A 25,465-nucleotide genomic window follows, 5' to 3' on the forward strand; every position below is an offset into this window, starting at 1 on the left:
CATTCCACATCCATGCTGTGCCAGGCAGGGTATCTGTTCTGGACACTCCCCAAAATAAGAGCAATGGCTCTTCTATTTGGCCATGAGATGCTTTTTCTGACCTCAGCCATACTGATGCTTCAAAAAGGACACATTTCCTCACAGCGCTTTGCTCAGTTTGAGCTGGGCTTGAAACAGAGTTTAAAAGTAGCAGCTGTGAATACAGAGGCCTGAGGCTAAAAAAGGTGAGAGCAGAGGGTTGGACAGCTGGAACTGCTACCAGCTCCTCACATGATCATGACCCCAGCTTTCTGTGCTCTGGACTGAATGATGAGGAAGGCATGCTGAAGCTTCTCACCCTCCTTAGGTAGGGAGGGATTTTCAGCACAGCTTGGAGGGATTTGGAGTGTCAATTCCCAAACTAGTGTAGCTCAACCACCCAGCACCTGTGAACATCCCAGCTGAAGGTAGCTGCATCTCTGACCCATACCATTCCCTGGTGCCTTTGGGCCAGTGAGAGAGGCCTCGGCAGGATTTCTTGTGCCTGAAAACCTCTCTGCCCTTTGCCAGTACTCCTTGGGACTCTTGCCAAAGTTTTGCACACAATAGCTCTGCTAAGACTCATGTTCCCTGGGGATTTAGATATGTGGAAGAGGTCTCCCCTTGTGCTTCTCTCCCCTAGACATAGCGAACTGCCAGTTCCTCAATGAAAGGTGTTTGGCCAGACATCGCCATCTTGGCTTTTTTCATGGGCAGCATTACTCTCCTCCGAGTCCCCCAGCTGCCTGCGTGGACTTCCAAAATGTAGAAAGGAGTTTGGCTGTTGAGAAGGAGAGGATGCTTTCTTGTGTGTCCCTGCTGAGTGATTTTGTGCATGTGAATGAAAGTGCCACTTTGCAGCAGAGGGGAGGTAAAAAAACCTGGATATCTAAATCTGAGTGTATTCAATTGTGTTTCCTGAGAGCAGGGTATAAAAAAGAGAAGAGAAGACCCTGCTGATTGCTGAAAGGGAAGAAAGATAAACATGACACTTAGATGGGAAACAGAAGTTCTGAGGGGGAGATTTCAAAATTTCCCAGGGAGGTATGTGTGTGTGTGGGGAGATGGGGCTGAAGATGGAGTGAGGACCCGGGACTTTCCCACAGCTTTTGCAAGGCCTGTCACACCTTTCCAGGCTTTTTCAATAGAAAACAGTCACAGTCCTTCTTCCCAGAGCACAGAAGACTTTGGAAATTTTGGGAGTGTTTGGAAATCATTGCTGTTTTAAAGAAAAATACGAACAAGAATCACCCAGAAGCTTTTGGAGCTAGTTTTCCCAGGTGTTCTGGGTCATATCATGCCCAACTGAAATGCACCTAAAGCAGTTTGAGAGAGTGTTTCACACAGGCCAGAGCAGCCCTCTCAGGTCAAATTCTGAATTGCTAAGTGATGACTTGTTTCCTCCTGCAACGGAAATTAGAAAACCAGAAAACAGACCAAGAAAGACCAGAGCTTGCCTGCCTCCTGTAAATAGTGCAAAGACGGGCTGGGGCTTGCAAGCGGGCTCATGCAATGCTCCTGCACTGCTGGAGGTGCAACATTGGTGGGCAGGGATGCTGACACAAACCAGTTCCTGAGCTGTGGCTCCACTCACAGCTCTCCTCACCACCTCCTAGCCCCACATCACAGCGCTCTTGTTTTTTTTCATCACTAGCCTCAGAGCCTTTGTTCTCCTGTGACACTCAGTCGGTCTCAGTCTGACAGAGTGCAGCCCCATCCTCAGACATGACGCAGGATCCCACAGCCTTTTGGGGGAGCTGTGAAGAAGAGAAAAGAAAGCGATCTCAGGAGGTGATATATTGTAAAGGATAGAGAACTGACTGATTTGCAAGCTTTAGCATGCTTTTTTCTTCTTCAGCCATGACCTTGTAATCGTCTTTGGATCAATTTCTGAGATTTACTGAGAATTTTAACACTTCCAGGGACACCAGCCTTGAACAATGAGCCTAGTGACACACTGGTCACTCCATATAGGGTCCTGGGCAGGTGCTAGCAGGTGAGGCTAGTTGCTGCTTCTCTGAATACTCACCCATCTGCTCTGCGATGCAGGTGCCGGTGTGACCACACAGGACTTTGGCAGCTCCCCAGGTGAGTCTGAACACGGGGATGTTCCCAGACAAGGGAAGCATGAGGGGAGTGGAGAAAGGAAGGGAAAAGGGTTTTGTTCCCCAGGATTGACCCCTTGGAGGAGTGATCATCCTGGAGGCAAGCTGTTTTGCAGCCCTGCAGTCACTGATGCTAGCCCCTGACATCCTCCATCACTGCCTCTTCTCCAGGTGACCTCTTGGCTCCTCAGCTGAACCTCCACATACCTTCTGCTCAGGCTGGCGACACAGTTCTCATCCACTCTTTTGCCTTTCCAGAGTCACGTATAAACCAAAACTTTTCTCTGTAAGGACAGGATGGAGGTTCACAGCCTGAATGTTGAACTGGGACAGGTGAGTTACTCTGTTCTCCTGAAGCTCTGCCAGGGGAGCACAGGGAGGTACGTGTGTGGGTACTAGCATAGAGGTGGGAGCAACTGGCTGAGGACTCTGGTCCTGAGGCAACTCTGCCTCAGACTCCCCAGGATCTGGAAATCGTGGGTGAGACATGGTGCTGAGGTGTGGGCAGGCACTCCAGGGCCCCAAGAGTCCATGGAGGAAGGAGAGGATTCCATGTGCCCGGTGGCCTGTGTCCAATTTTCCCTGTGGGACCCTGCTATGTCCCCAGGAGGTGGGGACGCTTGGGGTCAGGCTGCTGCTCTGCTCATATTTCAGCCCTGGCTTTGCCACCCGGGGAAAGTTCCCCCAGCACCATCCCAGTGATGCCCTCACTGACCCTGCTGGGGATGGGGATCCGGGGCTCCGGCCTGTGTGAAACCATCTGTGTTGTGGCTCTCAGAGGGTGAGGGGAAGGGGTGCTGGAAGGGACAGAGCCATGCCAAGGAGTCTCTTGAGCCTCTGTGAGCCCCACAGATATTCTTCCCTTCCCAGGAAGAGCATCCTGCCCCTCTCCTGTGCCCAGCATGATGGAAGCAGGAGGGTTGTGGGGCCGGAGCTAAGTAGGACTTTAATCTGTATGATGCATTTTTTTATTTATAATGACATTTGTTAGAGTGACAGTAAGCAGAGCCCCATGACTGCAACACAGTTGCATGGATTTTCTTGGTTTTCCCTCATGGGGATCTGGCCATCGATTTGTGCTCCCTTTCCCACAAATATTTGCTCAGCATGGTTTGCAGGACATGTTCTCGAGGGAGGGCCTGGTCTGTGCAAGTAGCTGGGCAGGGCTGGAGACGCTAACATTGCCTACTTTTCTTCCCAGGAAGTGGGTCCAGGTCCCAGGAGAAGCCTTCAGCCAGAGGTGAGTGATTCCCTCCCTGCACACACAGTTCCCCAGAGCGTTGGGCCAAGGGATTCTGGGCTCTTGGCATAAGGACATGGGGTTCAGCAACCGGGTCTGATGCTCTGGGCTCTGTGGGGATGTGCGCTCTGCCTTTCGCCAGCTGTGCCATGATATTTCCTCTGCTCTAACATCCTGGGTGCAGGATAGGGCACATCCTGTGCAGGGAGGAAGATGGGGAGTCAGTGTATGGGGCACAAAACTCCAGAAAGGACCTGAGGGATTGGTGTGAGACTTGTCAGATTCTTGAATGCTTAATGGAGCCAGGGACAAACACCCTGACCAATGAGCCCACCAAAACTGGCCTGGGAAGTTCCAAGTGGTGAGACCAGTCTGAGGAGGTGCAGGATGGAGAAAGGCGGGAGGGAAGGTGCCTGCCTAGCAAGGACATGCCGGTGGTACCATGTGCTGACCCGGGTGGGTGCTTGCAGGTGAGCCTGGCCATTGCGTCCAAAACCACTCACCCCTGTGCTCACAATGCAGGTGCTGGCATGACTGTCCAGGACTTCTGCAGCTCGCCAGGTGAGTGTGAGCACAGGGATGGGCCTGGATAAGGGAGGTGTGTAGGGAGGTGGGCATGGGAAGGGAAAGGAGTTGTGTTCCCCTGGTGCAAACCCTTGGAGAAGAGACTCTTCCATTGAGGAGGCAAAGTGTTTTCCAGCCCCTTGGGTACTGACACTGGCCTGAGGCTTCCCTGTGTCATCTCTCCAGGTGACCTCCCAGCTCCTGAGCTGTTCCTGAATGTGATCAGCGCTCAGGAGGGAGAACTGGTTTTGGCTCACTGCTCCATGGGTGGGGAGTTTCCCGCTACCCAAATCATTTTCTGCAAGGATGGGATGGAGGTGTACAGCCTGAAAGCCGTACGGGGACAACTGAGTTACTCCATTGCCCTGAAGGCCTCCCAGGAGAGCACGGGGAGGTACACGTGTGGGTACCAGCACAAGGATGGGAGCAACCGGGTGAGAAGCTCTTCCCTCAGTGCTCCCCGGGACCTGGCAGTCGCAGGTGAGATATGGCACACAGGCAAGGGCAGGTGGTCCAGAGCCTGAGTGGACACTGAAGGAGGGAGGGGACCCTCTGGCTCCTGGCAGCCAGTCCCAAGGTTTCCCTGTGGAATCGTAGCAGTCCCCAGGAGTTTGGGATACTCAGGGTCAGGCTGCTGCTCTGCTCGGCTTTCAGCCTTGGCTTTGCCGCCTGGGGTTACTTCCCTCACAGGCCTGAAGGAATGCCCTCCCTGTCCCAGGCAGGAATGGGCCTGCAGGGCTCTGCCCTGTGCTGGCCAGCCTCACCCAGCTTTTGGAGGGTGAGGGAAAGGGGACTGGCAGAGACAGCGTCTTTGTGTTTCTTGCCCAGGCACTGCCACCACTCCCAGCACCAGCCCCCAGGAAAAGCCATCGCCCGGAGGTGAACCATTCCCTCCCTGCACCCACAGTTCTCCGGGGCTTTGGAGCGTGGGGTGCTGGCCTCCTGGTACTGTAAAATGGAGGTCAGCACCCAGGCTATGCTGCCTGAGGTCTCTGGGCTCTGTGGGGATGTGCTGCTCTCCGCTTGTCCCCAACGGTGCCATGACATTTCCTCTGCCCTAATACTCTCCACTCCCCCATTTTGCTCCTCCTCATGCTCCCCTGACCCTGAACCTTTGGCTTTGGTCTCTCGTGGGGTCTCTTCCTTCACTTGACTCCCTCCCAGTTTCTGCTGCCTTGAAAACACCCTCCAGCTCCTGCCATGCTGACCCCATGCTTGTCCCGTCCCCATCTGGTCCTTGCCCCCTTCCTGATGGGGGAGGCACAGAGGCACCCCAGTGATCCCACAGTGACCAGGGGCTGCAAGGGGGCACAGCGTCAAGTGCTCTCGGCCAACCCGGCCCTTCCGGTGCCCCTCTCTCCCCCCAGCACCCACAACAGGCATCGCACTGGGCGTGGTGGCTGCCTCCCTCCTCCTGCTCCTGCCTCCAGCAACGTATTTCACCGTGAAGAAATGTAAGTGATCCGGGGAAGTCCGTGATAAACCCAGAAGTACCAGTTGCGTCGTGATGTGGGCCTGATGTTTTAGTGAAAGGCGCAGAAAGTGAGCTCAAAGCTTTGCTGAGGCATCAGGCTGCCAGCTTAGATGCAGCTTCCCAGGCAGCCTGCTGGAGAAATGCCCTGGGACGAGCCAGACCTGAAGTGTGCAGAACCTGGAGGCAGCTCAGAGTGAACTGCATTGGTTTGGGATGGCCTGCTCTTGCCTCCTCTTTCATGAGAAGCAGAGCCTCTCAGGTCTTTGCTTTGGCACCTGCAGTGAGCCAAGGTGCCATGATGGGAAAGACAGTGCACGTGCTGTGTTTCCCCTGGGATGCCAAAGGCAGGAAGGAAAGACTGAAGGCATCCGTGCCCGATGCAGAAGTTGGCCCTCAGCTCTCTGGGCTGCCTGCAGGGCACCAAAGGGGAAGCCCTGAGCTGATCTCAGTGGAGCCAGCGTGGCTGCTTGCCACTTGGGGTGTTCACGGCTGCTGAGGACTTTGGGAGAAGGGAATGTGGGAGATTGTGTAGATTGTGTAGGCTCATCTAAAACCCCCCCAGCCTCCCAAGGCGGTTTTTCACTGCCTCTCTCTTTCTCTCTCCCTCTCTTTTTCTTGCAGTTGCCTGTAAAGAGAGAAACCAAAGGTGAGCAGAAATCCTTGCTGGCTGAGGCGATGAGGCAGAAAGGGGTGATCCCATGTGCCCGGTGCCCTGGGGTGGTCCCTTTGCCAGGAGCAGTATTGTCCATGTCTTTGGAATGGCTTGACCTTATGGCAGAGGAAGCGATGACCTGGGTTTGCCCTGGGGTTGGCCAAGGCCCTGAGCTGGGGCAAGGAAGAGCCCTCCTCAGGAGGGACCCGCCTGCCCCGTCACTGCAGGAGGGCAGCAGGACTGCAGATCCTGAATGCCTCTTCTGCTTGCTCTCTCCAGGCAACAAGATGTGCCCAGCCACGCGGAGGACACGACCGACTATGGCCAGATGCACTGTAAGTGTCGGCTCCTCTCTCCGAGGAAGGCAGAGACCCCTCTGTCCATGGGGAAACCCCCTTCTCCTGGCCTGGGTTAGCCCCAGCACCGCCAGTGACCCTGAGCCCAGGGACCTGCCATGCTGGGATCTCAGCAGTGGCACAGAGGAGCAGGGACCAAAACCCTCCTCCTGTGCTCTCCACCCCATCCCTCGTTTCGGGCCTGTCCAGCCATGTGGCACCTTCTGCCACCCCACATGTCCTCCCTGGCCAGCAGTTCATTAATGTTAGATGTGACAAACCCCACTGGGCCAGTGGGCTCTTTCCCCACCTGTTCCAGCCCCTGGCTCTCACACAGCCCCCAGCTCTGTGTGTGGTTGCTCTTTGTTTTCACCTCACCATAGTTTCTGTTTTGAGCTTGAGCCAAAGCCAGATGCAGGAACTGAGGGGGTGAGTCCACTTCAGGGTGCAGTCAGGTCTGGCTGGGAAATGTCTTACTGTTAAGTTTGAGAGCAGAGACTGAAACCACAGGCAGCAGCAAGCAGGGCGTGTTGTGGAGAGGGAAGGAAATTGTATCTGTGCAGTGTGTGAGCTCAGGTCTCTTTGCAGGCTGACTTGGTTTCTGCACACACACATGCATGCAGAGGCAGAGCAGTAGGTAGATATGTGCTGGCTCTGCAAAGCTGGCCTTGCCTGCCCCTGACAGCGGTAGAAGGGGACAGGGAGTAGAGGCCTCCCTCCCAGGAAAAAAGCTTTTGCTTAGCTTCAGATCCAATTTCCTTAGATTCCTATAGTGTTTCAGTTTGTGCCTGTTGCCGCTTGCCCTGTGGGCACCACTGAGAAGAGCCTGGCTCTGTCTTCTCTACATCCTCCCTGCAGATATTTCTACACATTGATAAGATCCCCCTGGAGCCTTCTCTCCTCCGGGCTGAACCGTCCCAGCTCTCTCAGCCTTTCCTCCTATGAGAGATGCTCCAGTCCCTTCATCACCTTAGTAGCCCTTTGCTGGACTTGCTCCATTGGCTCCATCTCTCTCATGTACTGGGGAGCGCAGGAGTGGACCCAGCACTGCAGGTGTGGCCTCACTAGTTTTTAGCAGAGGGGAAGGATCACCTCCCTCCACCTGCTGTCAACCCTCCTCCCCTTTGTGAATGCATGCTGACTACTCTCCATCACCTACCTGTCCTCCATGTGTGCTGATATGGTATCCAGGATCAGCTGCTCCATCATCTTCCTCAGGGTCGAGGTGAGGCTGACTGGCCTGGAGTTCCCTGGGTGCTCTTTCCTGCCCTTTTGGCAGACTGGAGGGAGAGCGGTTTCCTTCCAGTCCTCCGGCACCCCACGGGGTTTGGTGTTCATCAAGGGAGTGTGGTTTTTGCAGGGGGAAGCAAGGACTTATTGTGGCTTTCTTTCCCCCCCCACCCAGATTCCACCATCGCCCACTTTGGAGGTGGCAGGGTGAGTCTTGGCATGCCTTTGGGCCTACACCAAGGTATGAGGGCCCGAGGGAGGGCATGTGCTGGCCAGGGTTGGTCCCGCTTTCAAGGGGTGAGCAGGTCTGAATTGACACAGTAATGCCTGGGAGCAGCGCCCTGTGACACGTTCCGGTTGGGGAGTCCCAAATGGCTCTTCCTACCACATACCCAATGGAGGTACTTGGACCAAAAGACCTTTTGGGTAGCCACCTACCCACATCTGACCTTGCCTCATGTTCCCCTGTGTAGCAAACAGGTGATGCTTCTCTAGCCAAAAGATGTTTTTCTCACAAAGACATTATTTTCCTTCCTCCGCATCTTCTGCACATGCTTCTTCTTGTCAGGAACAATGGCAATTCTTTGTTGCTGCTGTGCACATTGTGGGGCATTCCCTCTAAAACTCCAGGGCTGTCTGTTGTGAGATGTTGGGGACCTGGAAAACAAGGTTATCATGGTGGGGGGAAGGAGACAAAAGAAAAAGGTTCTTGGGAAAAGAACAACAAGGAAGAAGCAAGGGCTCATCAAGAAACAACGCCGTGCCAGAAATCACATATTACACTCAGAGCCAGCAGATGCAATAAGACAATTTTCTTTTCCCCTTTAAAGCCTCACCCGCTACAGAGGGACAACACCTCAACGTATGCCATCGTGAATTACTCCCGCATGCAGGCTGTGTAGCGTTCCAGCATGGAAAATGCGCGGCGAGGGTGGCTGCTGCTTGCATTTTCTCCCTCACTGCGAGAGTCCCCGTGGTGGTGAAAGGGGGCTGGCATGTCCAGTCCAGGCTTATCTGGGGTTTGCTGTTTCAGGGAAGGGCTGTCTGTCAGTAGCCAGGCGGCAGTTCCTTATTGATGCTCCCAGCTCCCCATCTGACAATGTTCTCCACCTTTCCCTTTCCAAGCTCATTTCCACTCCCCAGCCATACTGGGCTTTACAGACATCCGCACAGACTCCAGCATGTTTCTTCCCATTGCAAAAACCTACCGTGGGCCACTCCTCGGGCATGCTTTCTGCTTCTTGCCAGGGAATCGCTCACGCTCAGCTGTGGGGGACATTGCCTGACCGCAGACCCTGTCCATGCAAACATATCCACATGCAGCCACGCACAGCATCTCCCCCATGCCCAGCCCTTTCCACACATACACGACATGTATTCTGAACGACTTTTACCAAAAGGAAATATGTGAGTATTCATATGGTTTTGGAAATATATATTTTAGAGTACCTCAAGTGATGATATCTGCATCTTCCTGTGCGTATAATATGTAGACATGAAGTGCATGATAGATCTGTCCATGTGGTCTTCTCTCTACCCACACAGATGCATGTAGGTTTACACAGGTATATAGACATAGGGGTGAGTCTGTGTGTGTTTGTGTGTATATTTGCACAATAATGACATTTTGTTTGCTTAAATGAAGAATAAACATGTCGGAAGTTTTATGGCGGCTTGCATCTCTGTCTAATTTCCTTACACATCACTTGAGGAATGGGATTAAGTAGCTGACAGGGAACTGCAGAGGTATGTAGGGATCACACATGGAGCTGTCTTCATCACAGATGTCTGCCCTCAGCTGAGCCAAATGCAAGATGTGCCTTCTGCCTGCTGCTAGACCAGGCCCCCAGAGCACTGAATGGATGAGAGAGACACCTCTCTTCTACCTTTTCCTTGCCATGCAGAACACTCCAGTGTGCAATATTCTTATCACTGATATTGTCTTGGGTTTTGTGGGGTGCAGAAGGGGTGGCGCCTAAATGCCTGCTCTAGGAAAAAGGAAAAAAAACCCTCTTCCAGAACGAAACCTGAACACAGTGTAAATTCACTGTCTGGTCCTGGCAGGACATACTGTAGAAGTGCAAACCTGGAAGAGGGAGACTCCTTTCTGCAGCAGCTCTATCCACGCTGTTTTTTTGCTTTCTGAACCTCAGCTGTTACGTTTGCTGCTTTCTGACCATATCGAGGCCGAGCTGGACTGTGCTGGGATTTTCATGCACTGGCTCTTACCTTCACCTTACTCTTGCCAGAAGCAGAGAAGCCAGCTCCCCTCAGCCAAGGCACGGGCTTGCATTTACGCTGCTGGAGCCCTGCCCTGCCACCACATCCCACCATGGCTGCAGCGCACACAGTCAACCCAAGAGCTCACACGCTATGCCACAAAGCCATTTTCTTCTGCTAAATTGGGCCCAGGCTTGTCTGTGCGGCCTGTGCTGGGATGGCAGCAATTATAGCCAGCACGAGCCATGTTGTCATAGCATGGTCTGCTGCAAGATTGCTCTTTCTGCCCCAGCATGTCGAGCATGAAGGTGCTGAAGAGCTGGGCAACCATCCTGAACTGCAGTGGAGGAAGAGCCTACGTAGGGATGGAGAAAATAGAAGCCAGTCTGCGACACCTCACTCTGGGCTGGTGTCCAGTTTAACCCTGAGCTGTATCTCTTCCAGAGGTTTCCCCCTGGGAAATGTCCCAGGTCATGCTCACGCCAGGAGCTCATGCAAACTGGCTGGGCACAGCGCCCTGTGGCCTCAGGGGTGCCAAGGTTTTCAGAAATTCCTCAACTCCTGTAGCTTCAGGACTGCAAAGGACTTCTCTTCATCAGCCCAGCAATCCTGTTTCTCACCAAAACGAGATGAGGCAGGCGGGAGAACACCATCCTGATCCGTTGTTACAGATATGCTCCATGTTTAGTGCTCCCTGTTAGATGCTCCAGGCATGTAAGTGGTTAGTTTGGGGAATCATTTCAGAAGGCAGCGCTATCGCTGAGAGTTGTGCTTAGTGTGCTGCAGACACAGGGATGAGGGCTGTGGAATGATCTCCTGACAGCACGCCTTAGCCATGGGCACCATGGGGGTGATACTGCAGCACTTGGGGAAAGAATGGCTGAGCCCTGGCTCTCCCAGTTTATGCCTTGACCCCGATTACAACAGGACAAATAATCACAAGAGTTGAATTCAGCGCCCCAAAAGCTTCATGTTCACTCTCTGCTACTGCCTCTCATTCCTGCCCTTGACTTTCTTGCGTCTCAAGTCTGGCTGCCAGCCAAAATACAGTTGCTGTATTTGCTGTGCCAAAAACGACTCATGCAACAGGAACCTTTAAAACACTGTGCAAAGGCATGGGGCAACCTGTGTGGTGGTAGATATCGCTGCTGCTCAGCGTTTTCTTTGTGCAGCTAGTTTGGGAGAAGGCAACAGGACAAAGCCTGCAGCAAGCAAAGCAGTTCCAGGATCCCTGGCTGATGGACACGACTGCTGAAAGGATGTGCTGGTGTTTCTGACAGCAGCTGCTCCGCACGCAAATGTGTTGCACAGTGCCCAGGCACCACAGGTAGACAGGGAAATGCAGGTATTTCTTGGCTGAGAAAGGCATTAGCAAGCTCCTAATGGTCTTGCACCATCATTCTAATCAGGTTATTGATTAGCAGTGTAAATTAATACTGAGGCTTCCACACTACAAAAAGCTGTACAGATTTCTGAGCCATCTGGGTTTTGATGCCCACATGTGAGCCAAACTCGCCAGGTTTCTGCTAGGATCCTGGCCGAGACACACTCACTCTCAGGGTGCAATCCGCTTGCTGTACTTCAGACCTCTAGTGTAGCCTAAGGAAACAGCACATTTCTGTTTGCAGTGGAAATTCCTACTTTTATTTAAAGCTTGCAGAACTTTCATGCTTTCCCCGTGTTTCCCAGCCATTCCCAGATAAGCTGTGTGGATGCCACCCCTGCCTGCACAACTCGCTCTTCACAAAGCTGGGAGCAGGCTCATTTTGTGGAGAGAGGTCTCTGGATCTTCTGGCGGCTCCCTAAGTGCACATCCCCCAGGAGAGCCAAAGCCCAGAGTCACTGGAGGACAGGAGAATCGCCAGCTGGGAATGAGGCATCCTGAGCCCCTCTGGAAATGTCCAGCCCCTTGTCCCAGGATCCTGCCCCCCAAATACAAATCCTCGCAGGGGAGAGGCAGCTCAAGCAATCCATGCGAATGCCATCTCATGTGCTGCATAACTCAGAATCTGGCTGAGTCATCTCTCACTTTCCCTCTATTGGCGTACAATGACTCTTCCTCACAGCTTGATCTGTCCACCTTTCAAAGAGAAAGCACAGTAGCCTGAGCCTTTTGGTGCGGGTCGTGGAAACAGACCCTGAGGCTGGGCCGGGAGCACTCAAGGAGGGGACCGAGAGCCACAGCAATGCCAAGGGAGAGTCCCAGCCTCATGGGAAATGTTGGCTTTGAGGTGGTTTGAGTTGGTATTTCCTTCCTCAGACGTGTGCTGTGTTTGAGCAAAGAAGGGATTGCACAGCCTGAAAGCCTCTGTAAGGGTTGAACTCACCTTAACTCTGCCCAGTTCATCAGTATTGACATCTGGCAGGGAGAGAATCAGAGTTAGGGCTTAACTGTCAGCAGGAGGTAGAGCCCCCTCTCTCCGCCCCTCCCAGCAAAATTACCCCCACGCACCCAGGCTTGTAATGCCAAAGCTCCTCACCCACTGAGCACACGCAGCGTGGGTATTTGCAGTGCCCTGCTCCTGCCTGCTCCAGGCAGGCAGACCCCAGCAGCCACCGCTCACAGCCCGGAGTATCCTTGACCTGAGAAAACCACACATCCCGCTTCCATTGCTGGGGACAAATGCTCAGTGGGGCCTCTCAGCTCACATCCAGACAGGAGGCCTTTCCCTCCTGCCCCCTGTTCCATCACCTTTTCTGCCTCCCTAACAGGAGTCCTGAGACCTTGTTGCAGCTGCAGCTGATTCTTTGTGTTCATAACGACTCCCTTGCCTTCCTTTTCCCACTACAGGAGACTGACCTTGTGGTTGGGGCATCCATTCTGCTGGTGAGAAACTTCCCGCCCCCCCGCCTGAAAAGTGCTTTGCACAGCCACATGGCTCCCAGGGAGTACATCTGCTCGGAGCTGAGCTTTGAATGGAAAGCATAGCATCAAGGGAAGAAAAAAAAAAAAAAAAGCAGCTGTGTGGGAGGGAGGAGCCACAGGTTTATACAGTAGGAATCAGGATGGGATTGGGACTAGCTATGAGGAAAGAACACTGCATATGGCACAACCTTTGCCTTGCAAGCAAAGACCCCACCCCTAGGAGAGCAGAACAGGACACGTGGGGACGCACACAGATCCTCAGGCAAGTCTTTAGCACTGCCGGTGACAGCGAGTGGCCTGGAGAAAAGGAAGAAGGAGGAAAAGCCATTGAGGATCTGGGGCCACATGGACTTCCTTCAGGGACAGGTTGCTCCCTCCTGCAGATGGCCCTTTGTTTTCTTTGATCAGGCCCTGAGCCAACCCAAGGGCAACGGGACCTTTCCCCGTCTCCACCAAAGATGAAGACCATCCCACATTATGAACAACACAGTCCCTGGGTAGGAAAAACGTGGGGAGGGGGGCCACAATGGGGGCTTGGGATCACCCTTTCCCCCTCTACCACACAGCCCTTCAGTTAGGAGGGATTTCTGCTCACCTCTGGTTTCTCCCTTCACAGGCAACTGCAAGAAAGAGAGAGGGAGAGGCAGGAAAACAGCATTATTGCAAAGAGCCCCAGACAGCCATGCTCTGGGCTGGATGATGAAGATGGGCTGAACATTGGCACCTCATTTCAGGAGGGGTTTTTCACACCAGCCTACACAATCTGCAGTCCCATTGCCCACATTCCCTTCTCCCAAAGTCCTCAGCAGCCGTGAACACCCCAAGTGGCAAGCAGCCACGCTGGCTCCACTGAGATCAGCTCAGGGCTTCCCCTTTGGTGCCCTGCAGGCAGCCCAGAGAGCTGAGGGCCAACTTCTGCATCGGGCACGGATGCCTTCAGTCTTTCCTTCCTGCCTTTGGCATCCCAGGGGAAACACAGCACGTGCACTGTCTTTCCCATCATGGCACCTTGGCTCACTGCAGGTGCCAAAGCAAAGACCTGAGAGGCTCTGCTTCTCATGAAAGAGGAGGCAAGAGCAGGCCATCCCAAACCAATGCAGTTCACTCTGAGCTGCCTCCAGGTTCTGCACACTTCAGGTCTGGCTCGTCCCAGGGCATTTCTCCAGCAGGCTGCCTGGGAAGCTGCATCTAAGCTGGCAGCCTGATGCCTCAGCAAAGCTTTGAGCTCACTTTCTGCACCTTTCACTAAAACATCAGGCCCACATCACGACGCAACCGGTACCTCTGGGTTTATCACGGACTTCCCCGGATCACTTACATTTCTTCACGGTGAAATACGTTGCTGGAGGCAGGAGCAGGAGGAGGGAGGCAGCCACCACGCCCAGTGCGATGCCTGTTGTGGGTGCTGGGGGGAGAGAGGGGCACCAGAAGAGCCGGGTTGGCTGAGAGCACTTGACGCTGTGCCCCCTTGCAGCCCCTGGTCACTGTGGGATCACCGGGGTGCCTCTGTGCCTCCCCCATCAGGAAGGGGGCAAGGACCAGATGGGGACGGGACAAGCATGGGGTCAGCATGGCAGGAGCTGGAGGGTGTTTTCAAGGCAGCAGAAACTGGGAGGGAGTCAAGTGAAGGAAGAGACCCCACGAGAGACCAAAGCCAAAGGTTCAGGGTCAGGGGAGCATGAGGAGGAGCAAAATGGGGGAGTGGAGAGTATTAGGGCAGAGGAAATGTCATGGCGCCGTTGGGGACAAGCGGAGAGCAGCACATCCCCACAGAGCCCAGAGACCCCAGGCAGCAGAGCCTGGGTGCTGACCTCCGTTTTACAGTACCAGGAGGCCAGCACCCCACGCTCCAAAGCCCCGGAGAACTGTGGGTGCGGGGAGGGAATGGCTCACCTCCGGGCGATGGCTTTTCCTGGGGGCTGGTGCTGGGAGTGGTGGCAGTGCCTGGGCAAGAAACACAAAGACGCTGTCTCTGCCAGCCCACTGTCCCTCACCCTCCAAAAGCTGGGTGAGGCTGGCCAGCACAGAGCAGAGCCCTGCAGGCCCATTCCTGCCTGGGACAGGGAGGGCATTCCTTCAGGCCTGTGAGGGAAGTAACCCCAGGCGGCAAAGCCAAGGCTGAAAGCCGAGCAGAGCAGCAGCCTGACCCTGAGTATCCCAAACTCCTGGGGACTGCTACGATTCCACAGGGAAACCTTGGGACTGGCTGCCAGGAGCCAGAGGGTCCCCTCCCTCCTTCAGTGTCCACTCAGGCTCTGGACCACCTGCCCTTGCCTGTGTGCCATATCTCACCTGCGATTGCCAGGTCCCGGGGAGCACTGAGGGAAGAGCTTCTCACCCGGTTGCTCCCATCCTTGTGCTGGTACCCACACGTGTACCTCCCCGTGCTCTCCTGGGAGGCCTTCAGGGGAACGGAGTAACTCAGTTGTCCCCGTACGGCTTTCAGGCTGTACACCTCCATCCCATCCTTGCAGAAGATGATTTGGGTAGCGGGAAACTCCCCACCCATGGAGCAGTGAGCCAAAACCAGTTCTCCCTCCTGAGCGCTGATCACATTCAGGATCAGCTCAGGAGCTGGGAGGTCACCTGGAGAGACGACACAGGGGAGCCTCAGGCCAGTGTTAGTACCCGAGGGGCTGGAAAACACCCTGGATCCAGGAGAGAGTAAAGGAAGAGAAGGACAAAAGACTTTTCCCTTCCCATGCCCCCTCCCCCAAACACACACATGCGCACGCGCGCGCACACACACACACACACCCCTCCCTTGTCCACGTCCATTTCTGTGCTCACACTCACCTGGAGAGCTGCAGAAGTCTTGGGTGGCTGCACTGGCACCTGCGTTGCGGGCACAGGGGAGAGTGGTTAGAGAGGCAGTGAGCAGGCTCACCTGCGAGCACCTGCCCTGGTCCCCACTCATTGCCACCAGCATGTCCTTTTGGGCAGGCACCTCCTCGCCCCTGTGTTTCCAGCCTGCACCTCCTCAGACTCATCTCACTGCTTGGTATTATCCCAACCCCATTTTGGCTGGGTTCAGTGTTCAAGGTGAAGTCCCTGTCCCTGGAACTGCTGACTTTCTTGGTCAATCTCAGAAATTGATCCAAAGCCAGTTATGAGAGCATGGTTCAGGATGAAAAAAAACCATGCTGAAGTCTGAAAAGCAATCATTATTCCATCCTTTACTCTTTTTTTAAATTATTTTTAATTTTCCACGTGCAGCTTAGGCTCCTTGAACAGGAGGATCACTCCTCCTCTCTCCACATGGAGTCCCCGACCATCTTTTCCCCCTGCACTCTGTGTCTGCACATCTCTGCTGCCGGAATGGTGACAGTTTGCCCCCACACACCCCATCTCCCTACTGCACATCTGGACCTGGGTATCAGTGGCTGTGGCTCCTCTCTTCTCCACAGTCCCCAAAGCCCATTAGCCCCATCTCAAAGCCTGAAGCAAGCAGCCCCCACCGCAGACTCACCAAGCATCCACAACAGGATGGTGGGGAGGTCAGGACGGGGGCTACGACACCACATATTTTCCCAAATCAGCTTCAGCCTCTGTGGGAAGATGTCTCCTGCGATCATCTGCCCCGAGGCCCTGCTTTCTGCTCAGTGCCGAGGGCTGCGGGATCCTGCATCATGTCTGAGGACAAGGCTGATGCATGTCTGTGGGCAGCGTGGCCCTCGCTTCTGAGTGGAAAGTGAACCTCCTCCCCTCCTCGTCTCTCTGCAAGCTCTGAACGTGCTTATTTTGAGACTCACACCCCCCCCCCCCCCGCCCCGCCACGTACACAGCCTTAGGTTAACTCACTGATTAACTCCCAGCAAGCTGCATTTCCAGTGGGAGGTATGATTTTTCCCTCAGGAAAAATGATTCAACTCGAAAGAGGAGAATAAGCCAATCTCTGCCCCCAAGCAGCAGGCACTGCCCTCAGGAGAGGGACTCTGGGATGGGGCTTGGGTGACCTGATGGACTTTCTGGCCACGCTCATCACAAACGTTCTTGCAGTATCACAACAGCTGCGTGGAGCTATGGCCTTGGCACAGGGGCATTTCCTAGCTCCATCCCCTACCCCTTCCCGAGAGTTTGCACTATGAAGCTCGGTGTTGTGGCATGGCAGAGCAAGCCCTGCTCCGCTCTGCATAGGGGTCACACAGGACCCTTTCTCAGAAACGATGCAGGATATCTTGCAGAGGCTGTCAGGCTGTGCAATCACTTCTTTGCTCAAACACAGCACACGTCTGAGGAAGGAAATACCAGCCCAAACCACCTCAAAGCCAACATTTCCCATGAGGCTGGGATTCTCCCTTGGCATTGCAGTGGCTCTCGATCACCGCCTTCACTGTCCAAGCCAGGAACAGGCCTGCAGGGCTCTGCTCTGTGCTGGCCAGCCTCACCCAGCTTTTGGAGGGTGAGGGAAAGGGGACTGGCAGAGACAGTGTCTTTGTGTTTCTTGCCCAGGCACTGCCACCACTCCCAGCACCAGCCCCCAGGAAAAGCCATCGCCCGGAGGTAAGACATTCCCTCCCCGCACCCACAGTTCCCTGGGGCTTTGGAGCATGGGGTGCTGGCCTCCTGGTACTGTAAAACGGAGGTCAGCACCCAGGCTCTGCTGCCTGGGGTCTCTGGGCTCTGTGGGGATGTGCTGCTCTCCGCTTGTCCCCAACGGTGCCATGACATTTCCTCTGCCCTAATACTCTCCACTCCCCCATTTTGCTCCTCCTCATGCTCCCCTGACCCTGAACCTTTGGCTTTGGTCTCTCGTGGGGTCTCTTCCTTCACTTGACTCCCTCCCAGTTTCTGCTGCCTTGAAAACACCCTCCAGCTCCTGCCATGCTGACCCCATGCTTGTCCCGTCCCCATCTGGTCCTTGCCCCCTTCCTGATGGGGGAGGCACAGAGGCACCCCGGTGATCCCACAGTGACCAGGGGCTGCAAGGGGGCACAGCGTCAAGTGCTCTCAGCCAACCCGGCTCTTCCGGTGCCCCTCTCTCCCCCCAGCACCCACAACAGGCATCGCACTGGGCGTAGTGGCTGCCTCCCTCCTCCTGCTCCTGCCTCCAGCAACGTATTTCACCGTGAAGAAATGTAAGTGATCCGGGGAAGTCCGTGATAAACCCAGAGGTACCGGTTGCGTCGTGATGTGGGCCTGATGTTTTAGTGAAAGGTGCAGAAAGTGAGCTCAAAGCTTTGCTGAGGCATCAGGCTGCCAGCTTAGATGCAGCTTCCCAGTGAGCCTGCTGGAGAAATGCCCTGGGACGAGCCAGACCTGAAGTGTGCAGAACCTGGAGGCAGCTCAGAGTGAACTGCATTGGTTTGGGATGGCCTGCTCTTGCCTCCTCTTTCATGAGAAGCAGAGCCTCTCAGGTCTTTGCTTTGGCACCTGCAGTGAGCCAAGGTGCCATGATGGGAAAGACAGTGCACGTGCTGTGTTTCCCCTGGGATGCCAAAGGCAGGAAGGAAAGACTGAAGGCATCCGTGCCCGATGCAGAAGTTTGCCCTCAGCTCTCTGGGCTGCCTGCAGGGCACCAAAGGGGAAGCCCTGAGCTGATCTCAGTGGAGCCAGCGTGGCTGCTTGCCACTTGGGGTGTTCACGGCTGCTGAGGACTTTGGGAGAAGGGAATGTGGGCAATGGGACTGCAGATTGTGTAGGCTGGTGTGAAAAACCCCTCCTGAAATGAGGTGCCAATGTTCAGCCCATCTTCATCATCCAGCCCAGAGCATGGCTGTCTGGGGCTCTTTGCAATAATGCTGTTTTCCTGCCTCTCCCTCTCTCTTTCTTGCAGTTGCCTGTGAAGGGAGAAACCAGAGGTGAGCAGAAATCCCTCCTAACTGAAGGGCTGTGTGGTAGAGGGGGAAAGGGTGATCCCAAGCCCCCATTGTGGCCCCCCTCCCCACGTTTTTCCTACCCAGGGACTGTGTTGTTCATAATGTGGGATGGTCTTCATCTTTGGTGGAGACGGGGAAAGCTCCAGTTGCCCTTGGGTTGGCTCAGGGCCTGATCGAAGAAAACAAAGGGCCATCTGCAGGAGGCAGCAACCTGTCCCTGAAGGAAGTCCGTGCGACCCCAGATCCTCAATGGCTTTTCCTCCTTCTTCCTTTTCTCCAGACCACTCGCTCTTACCGGCAGTGCTAAAGACTTGCCTGAGGATTTGTGTGAGTCCCCATGTGTCCTGCTCTGCTCTCCTAGGGGTGGGGTCTTTGCTTGCAAGGCAAAGGTTGTGCCATATGCAGTGTTCTTTCCTCATAGCTAGTCCCAATCCCATCCTGATTCCTACTGTATAAACCTGTGGCTCCTCCCTCCCACACAGCTGCTTTTTTTTTTTTTTTCTTTCTTCCCTTGATGCTATGCTTTCCATTCAAAGCTCAGCTCCGAGCAGATGTACTCCTTGGGAGCCATGTGGTTGTGCAAAGCACTTTTCAGGCGGGGGGGCGGGAAGTTTCTCACCAGCAGAATGGATGCCCCAACCACAAGGTCGGTCTCCTGTAGTGGGAAAAGGAAGGCAAGGGAGTCGTTATGAACACAAAGAATCAGCTGCAGCTGCAACAAGGTCTCAGGACTCCTGTTAGGGAGGCAGAAAAGGTGATGGAACAGGGGGCAGGAGGGAAAGGCCTCCTGTCTGGATGTGAGCTGAGAGGCCCCACTGAGCATTTGTCCCCAGCAATGGAAGCGGGATGTGTGGTTTTCTCAGGTCAAGGATACTCCGGGCTGTGAGCGGTGGCTGCTGGGGTCTGCCTGCCTGGAGCAGGCAGGAGCAGGGCACTGCAAATACCCACGCTGCGTGTGCTCAGTGGGTGAGGAGCTTTGGCATTACAAGCCTGGGTGCGTGGGGGTAATTTTGCTGGGAGGGGCGGAGAGAGGGGGCTCTACCTCCTGCTGACAGTTAAGCCCTAACTCTGATTCTCTCCCTGCCAGATGTCAATACTGATGAACTGGGCAGAGTTAAGGTGAGTTCAACCCTTACAGAGGCTTTCAGGCTGTGCAATCCCTTCTTTGCTCAAACACAGCACATGTCTGAGGAAGGAAATACCAACTCAAACCACCTCAAAGCCAACATTTCCCATGAGGCTGGGACTCTCCCTTGGCATTGCTGTGGCTCTCGGTCCCCTCCTTGAGTGCTCCCGGCCCAGCCTCAGGGTCTGTTTCCATGACCCGCACCAAAAGGCTCAGGCTACTGTGCTTTCTCTTTGAAAGGTCGACAGATCAAGCTGTGAGGAAGAGTCATTGAACGCCAATAGAGGGAAAGCGAGAGATGACTCAGCCAGATTCTGAGTTATGCAGCACATGAGATGGCATTTGCATGGATTGCTTGAGCTGCCTCTCCCCTGCGAGGATTTGTATTTGGGGGGCAGGATCCTGGGACAAGGGGCTGGACATTTCCAGAGGGGCTCAGGATGCCTCATTCCCAGCTGGCGATTCTCCTGTCCTCCAGTGACTCTGGGCTTTGGCTCTCCTGGGGGATGTGCACTTAGGGAGCTGCCAGAAGATCCAGAGACCTCTCTCCACAAAATGAGCCTGCTCCCAGCTTTGTGAAGAGCGAGTTGTGCAGGCAGGGGTGGCATCCACACAGCTCATCTGGGAATGGAAATTACAAAAACATATGAATAGTCACATATTTCTTTTTCATATAAGTCATTCAGAATACATGTCGTATATGTGTGGAAAGTGCTGGGCATGGGGGAGATGTTGTGTGTGGCTGCATGTGGATATGTCTGCACGGACAGGGTCTGCAGTCAGGCAATGCCCTCCACAGCTGAGCGTGAGAGATTCCCTGGCAAGAAGCAGAAAGCATGCCCGAGGAGTGGCCCATGGTGGGTTTTTGCAATGGGAGGAAACATGCTGGAGTCTATGCAGATGTCTGTAAAGCCCAGTATGGCTGGGGAGTGGAAATGAGCTTGGAAAGGGAAAGGTGGAGAACATTGTCAGATGGGGAGCTGGGAGCATCAGTAAGGAACTGCCACCTGGCTACTGACAGACAGCCCTTTCCTGAAACAGCAAACCCCAGATAAGCCTGGACTGGACATGCCAGCCCCCTTTCACCACCACGGGGACTCTCGCAGTGAGGGAGAAAATGCAAGCAGCAGCCACCCTCGCCGCTCATTTTCCATGCTGGAACGCTACGCAGCCTGCATGCGGGAGTAATTCACGATGGCATATGTTGAGGTGTTGTCCCTCTGTAGCGGGCGAGGCTTTAAAGGGGAAAAGAAAATTGTCTTATTGCATCTGCTGGCTCTGAGTGTGATACGTGATTTCTGGCATGGCGTTGTTTCTTGATGAGCCCTTGCTTCTTCCTTGTTGTTCTTTTCCCAAGAACCTTTTTCTTTTGTCTCCTTCCCCCCACCATGATAACCTTGTTTTCCAGGTCCCCAACATCTCACAAGAGACAGCCCTGGAGTTTTAGAGGGAATACCCCACAATGTGCACAGCAGCAACAAAGAATTGCCATTGTTCCTGACAAGAAGAAGCATGTGCAGAAGATGTGGAGGAAGGAAAATAATGTCTTTGTGAAAAAAGCATCTTTTTGGCTAGAGAAGCATCACCTGTTTGCTACACAGGGGAACGTGAGGCAAGGTCAGATGTGGGTAGGTGGCTACCCAAAAGGTCTTTTGGTCCAAGTACCTCCATTGGGTACGTGGTAGGAAGAGTCGTTTGGGACTCCCCAACCGGAACGTGTCACAGGGCGCTGCTCCCAGGCATTACTGGGGTGGAGATGAGTTTCCCCCAGCCAGTGGGATTTTCTCTTGGAGGCATGGGCTCAGCAGGGCTGCAACAGCCGTTCCTGTAGCAGCTAGGGATTCTGCCAACACCGCACCTTCCCCAGGTTATCACCTCAGGCACCCCTGGGGTACCTGTCCCCTTCTACCGATGTCGGGGCAGGCAAGGCCAGCTTTGCAGAGCCAGCACCTATCTACCTACTGCTCTGCCTCTGCATGCATGTGTGTGTGCAGAAACCAAGTCAGCCTGCAAAGAGACCTGAGCTCACACACTGCACAGATACAATTTCCTTCCCTTTCCACAACACGCCCTGCTTGCTGCTGCCTGTGGTTTCAGTCTCTGCTCTCAAACTTAACAGTAAGACATTTCCCAGCCAGACCTGACTGCACCCTGAAGTGGACTCACCCCCTCAGTTCCTGCATCTGGCTTTGGCTCAAGCTCAAAACAGAAAGTGCGGTGAGGTGAAAACAAAGAGCAACCACACACAGAGCTGAGGGCTGTGTGAGAGCCAGGGGCTGGAACAGGTGGGGAAAGAGCCCACTGGCCCAATGGGGTTTGTCACATCTAACATTAGGATGCCTTTCTTCTGGGGGCCTCAGCTGGGCTGTGCACACAGGGGAGAGCACGGGCCAGCAGACATAGGAGAGCTCGGCCCTTCTCCGAGGGGCAGATTTCTTGCTCATCCCATGCCTGTGAAATGAACTGCTGGCCAGGGAGGATGTGTGGGGTGGCAGAAGGTGCCACATGGCTGAACAGGCCAGAAACGAGGGATGGGGTGGAGAGCACAGGAGGAGGGTTTTGCTCCCTGCTCCTCTGTGCCGCTGCTGAGATCCCGGCATGGCAGGTTTCTCTCTTTACAGGCAACTGCAAGAAAAAGAGAGGGAGAGAGAGAGAGGCAGTGAAAAACAGCCTTGGGAGGTGGGGGGTGGTTTCAGAAGAGCCTACACAATCTGCAGTCCCATTGCCCACATTCCCTTCTCCCAAAGTCCTCAGCAGCTGTGGACACCCCAAGTGGCAAGCAGCCACACTGGCTCCACTGAGATCAGCTCAGGGCTTCCCCTTTGGTGCCCTGCAGGCAGCCCAGAGAGCTGAGGGCAAACTTCTGCATGGGGCACGGATGCCTTCAGTCTTTCCTTCCTGCCTTTGGCATCCCAGGGGAAACACAGCACGTGCACTGTCTTTCCCATCATGGCACCTTGGCTCACTGCAGGTGCCAAAGCAAAGACCTGAGAGGCTCTGCTTCTCATGAAAGAGGAGGCAAGAGCAGGCCATCCCAAACCAATGCAGTTCACTCTGAGCTGCCTCCAGGTTCTGCACACTTCAGGTCTGGCTCGTCCCAGGGCATTTCTCCAGCAGGCTGCCTGGGAAGCTGCATCTAAGATGAGAGAGAACAGTGGATAATAACTAGGTCACCAGGCTGAGCAGAAGGTATGTCGAGGTTCAGCTGACGAGTGGGAAGATCACCTGGAGAAGAGGCAGTGATGGAGCGATGAGAAGGGCCATCATTAGTGTCTTTGAGGCTGAGAAATGCCCTGTGTTCAGGATGGACGTTCTCTTCGCCAAGAGTTCACACCTGGAATCAAAACCCCTTTCTCATCTGATCTCCATTTGCCACGCACCTGCCTTGTCTGGGCCCATCCTCATGCTCACACTTACCTGGTGAGCTGCAGAAGTCTTGGGCAGTCACACCAGCACCTGCACTGTGGGGCAGAGAGGATGAACATTTAGTGAGTCAGCAACCAGGCTCACCTGTGAGCACCTGCCCAGGATACCATTCCACATCCATGCTGTGCCAGGCAGGGTATCTGTTCTGGACACTCCCCATCTTCCCTGTGTGTGTTTGCCCCATTGTCTCCAGACTCTGCCCCATCATACACGTCAGATCTCTATATCCCAGCAGTGAACTTACCCTAAGCAAACCAGTGTCCCAGTGACAACTCTGTGTCTGCACAAATTGCAGAGTATCAGGCAGAAAACTTCTTTATACCTAATATTCCTTTTACCTTTGCCACCAAGAAGAAAAAACACCTTAAATTCAGGATAATAAAGAAGAAAAAAGTAAACCCATGGTAGTCCCTCAGGGTGCCTGGTGGAGAGCTTGGTCAGTAACTGATTAAAAATAAAACAAATAGAGAAGCCAGGCATTCCCCTTCTTTGACTGCTACCTATAAGATGTACACAGAAGAATGAACTCTGAATTCCAATGTCTTTAAAGAGAATGGGGAGTCCGTGATTTATTCAAGATGATTATTTAATATAAGTATTGTGTGTATGGAGAAGTGAAGATTGCTAAAAATAAATGCTATGTATGAAAGCAAAAGTTAGACAGGTTTGTGCACATATATGCCTGGATTGGGATGAAAAACACGTTGTTTGAATTATTTTGTTCTTATTTAACTTAATTCTCTGCAAAGCTGAGTCCCCATTGCCTGCTCCCAAAAGCCAGCAGCCCCATCCCTGGCCAGCTGTCATCTCCCCTCTGACTTACAGAGCAGCAACAATGCGATGGTGAGGGGACCAGGGGTGGGCACTGACCATGCCATGCCCTATGGCATCTTGCTTGTCTCTAGCAGGACACCACTCCAGTCGTGAGCTTGCAGGCTCTGCTTTCTGAGCAGCTGTGGGGAGCAGCAGAAAAAGTGTCTGCTCCACAGTTTGCTGCATCTGGGAACAACCATGACATGTATCTGTGGCCAGGGGCGCCTTCACACAAAGAGGAGAATTAAAGTCTATTCTTGGTCCTCTGCAGAAGCCTGGCCTTTGTCTCTGCCTTTTCTTGGTGCCTGTCCCTGCTTTTTTCCCTGAGTCTGAGATGGCTGAGCACACTGATGTCTGCTTTCACAATGGGATCTGGGTCACTCACAGTGAGCAGACCCCCTCCCCCCCCGATACATTAGGGAACAGTGATCAGCCCAACAGGGCAAATTTCCCCATTGCTGCTCTCTTGCCCAGCACTGCAGATGTGACCCTGCAAATAGGATGGACTCCTGGGTCTGGGAAGACCTGACTATCTCTATTAAGGGCATGAGCACTAGGATGGCTGCATTCCCAAGAAGGTTTTCAGCAAGTGGAGCTATTTGAGAGCAGACGTGATGCCTGTGAGCTGAGTGGCAAAGTAGGACCATGGCTGAAGCCTGTCTATCTGCATTGAGTCAGAAATATTGTGAAGATGTGCCTCCTGTCCCAGGCTGGGTTCCTACCATGCCGTGCCTACTCTGGAGCTGTGGAGTAGATTGAACTGTGCTCAGGAGAATCTTCTTGCTTTCAGAGCAGGTTGGAAAGAGTGTCAACACTACATATATTTCCCCAGGCACATCCTATTTTTCCTTCTGCAGCCCTTGTTTGGGTGGGGAAAGAGAAATTTAGCACCTGGATGGGATTTCTATGCCTGTGTCTGCCCGTGGAGAAGAGCAGCAGCAGCACTGGAGGTGTAGAGGCAGTATGTACACCTATAGTGTGCTCATCATATAGCAAACTCTTTTTTGTGTATTGCACATGGGCACTTGTGTCTGCCTAGGAGAAGATGGGTGGAGATCTGGGAGCCCTCTGAAAGGGTTTGCAAATTGAAAGAGGTCAGGAAGGAAATGACAGGCACAAATGTGAGTGCAGAGGGACATTACGGGGAGCAGCTTTTCAAAGGGGCCTTCAGGAGCCGGCTCCGTTTCAGCTCTTCCCATCAGAGGACAGTGGATCCCAGCTTGGAGGAAAGGTTCAGCTGCACTTCAGCATCTTCTCAGCCTAGCCCAGCCACTGTTCTGCACTGCAGCTGCTGAGCCTAAAGCAACCTTGCTCTGAAAAAGCCCTCCCTTTCTCACATCTACTCTCTGAGACCTCTCAGAAGCAAGATATTTGCCTCCTGCTCAGTCTGCATGCTCAGAAATAGCTTGTGCTATTTTTTGCACACAGCTCTGTTTGAAGGCCTCCTTTCTTTGCTCTTTGAGTTTGGCCAGGTCACTCCTACATGTTTACAGCAATGGCTCTTATATTTGGCAATGAGATGCTTTTTCTGACCTCAGCCATACTGATGCTTCAAAAAAGACACACTTCCTCACAGC

At 53.8% G+C, this 25,465-nt stretch overlaps 2 protein-coding genes and 1 long non-coding RNA gene across 15 annotated transcripts; 2 read left to right on the plus strand and 1 right to left on the minus strand.

The window, feature by feature from the left end:
- The first annotated feature begins 1,546 nt into the window (after window positions 1–1,546).
- Window positions 1,547–9,274, plus strand: LOC135324104 (uncharacterized). Of its 11 annotated transcripts, none has more exons than XM_064499616.1 (12): window positions 1,548–1,809; window positions 2,068–2,106; window positions 2,191–2,294; window positions 2,382–2,456; window positions 3,325–3,363; window positions 3,834–3,924; window positions 4,114–4,407; window positions 4,756–4,806; window positions 5,295–5,381; window positions 6,023–6,047; window positions 6,333–6,388; window positions 7,794–8,427. In XM_064499616.1, exons 4-12 carry the CDS (start codon window positions 2,421–2,423, stop codon window positions 7,940–7,942), a joined length of 828 nt encoding a protein of 275 aa, XP_064355686.1. In that variant the 5' UTR covers window positions 1,548–1,809; window positions 2,068–2,106; window positions 2,191–2,294; window positions 2,382–2,420; the 3' UTR covers window positions 7,943–8,427. The 11 variants fall into 11 exon arrangements, with proteins under 11 accessions (XP_064355688.1, XP_064355687.1, XP_064355686.1 ...); XM_064499615.1 differs by having other exon boundaries at window positions 1,549–1,809; window positions 1,941–2,106; XM_064499619.1 differs by adding an exon at window positions 8,449–9,274 and having other exon boundaries at window positions 1,551–2,106; window positions 7,794–7,825.
- A 2,193-nt stretch (window positions 9,275–11,467) lies between these two features.
- LOC135324105 (uncharacterized) lies at window positions 11,468–16,453 on the minus strand. Of its 3 annotated transcripts, XM_064499626.1 has the most exons (9): window positions 16,174–16,453; window positions 15,501–15,539; window positions 14,997–15,290; window positions 14,598–14,648; window positions 14,023–14,109; window positions 13,300–13,324; window positions 12,893–13,001; window positions 12,166–12,197; window positions 11,468–11,918 (listed from the first exon to the last, which is right to left on the minus strand). In XM_064499626.1, exons 1-9 carry the CDS (start codon window positions 16,277–16,279, stop codon window positions 11,864–11,866), a joined length of 798 nt encoding a protein of 265 aa, XP_064355696.1. In that variant the 5' UTR covers window positions 16,280–16,453; the 3' UTR covers window positions 11,468–11,863. The 3 variants fall into 3 exon arrangements, with proteins under 3 accessions (XP_064355696.1, XP_064355698.1, XP_064355697.1); XM_064499628.1 differs by lacking the exon at window positions 12,893–13,001; XM_064499627.1 differs by lacking the exons at window positions 12,893–13,001; window positions 13,300–13,324.
- Window positions 16,454–17,743: 1,290 nt separating this feature from the next.
- LOC135324117 (uncharacterized) lies at window positions 17,744–20,163 on the plus strand. Its single transcript, XR_010385473.1, has 4 exons — window positions 17,744–17,782; window positions 18,481–18,505; window positions 19,611–19,642; window positions 19,890–20,163. It is a non-coding gene; the product is annotated as an uncharacterized LOC135324117 (long non-coding RNA).
- Window positions 20,164–25,465: the final 5,302 nt, after the last annotated feature.

Source organism: Dromaius novaehollandiae, chromosome 31 (assembly GCF_036370855.1).
Source record: "Dromaius novaehollandiae isolate bDroNov1 chromosome 31, bDroNov1.hap1, whole genome shotgun sequence".
NCBI lineage: Eukaryota > Metazoa > Chordata > Aves > Casuariiformes > Dromaiidae > Dromaius > Dromaius novaehollandiae.

What these genes read in the sequence shown, in the direction of transcription:
- LOC135324104 (XM_064499618.1), top strand. Translation starts at nt 2,421, where the DNA reads ATGGAGGTTCACAGCCTGAATGTTGAACTGGGACAG. An exon ending in GGACTTCTGCAGCTCGCCAG is followed by an intron (nt 3,925 to 4,113) that starts GTGAGTGTGAGC and finishes TCATCTCTCCAG; the next exon opens with GTGACCTCCCAGCTCCTGAG. An exon ending in CCGGGACCTGGCAGTCGCAG is followed by an intron (nt 4,408 to 4,755) that starts GTGAGATATGGC and finishes TTTCTTGCCCAG; the next exon opens with GCACTGCCACCACTCCCAGC.
- LOC135324105 (XM_064499626.1), bottom strand. Translation starts at nt 16,279, where the DNA reads ATGATCGCAGGAGACATCTTCCCACAGAGGCTGAAGCTGATTTGGGAA. An exon ending in CATCCTGTTGTGGATGCTTG is followed by an intron (nt 15,540 to 16,173) that starts GTGAGTCTGCGG and finishes CCCGCAACGCAG; the next exon opens with GTGCCAGTGCAGCCACCCAA. An exon ending in TGTGAAGGGAGAAACCAGAG is followed by an intron (nt 13,002 to 13,299) that starts GTGAGCAGAAAT and finishes CCTTTTCTCCAG; the next exon opens with GCCACTCGCTGTCACCGGCA.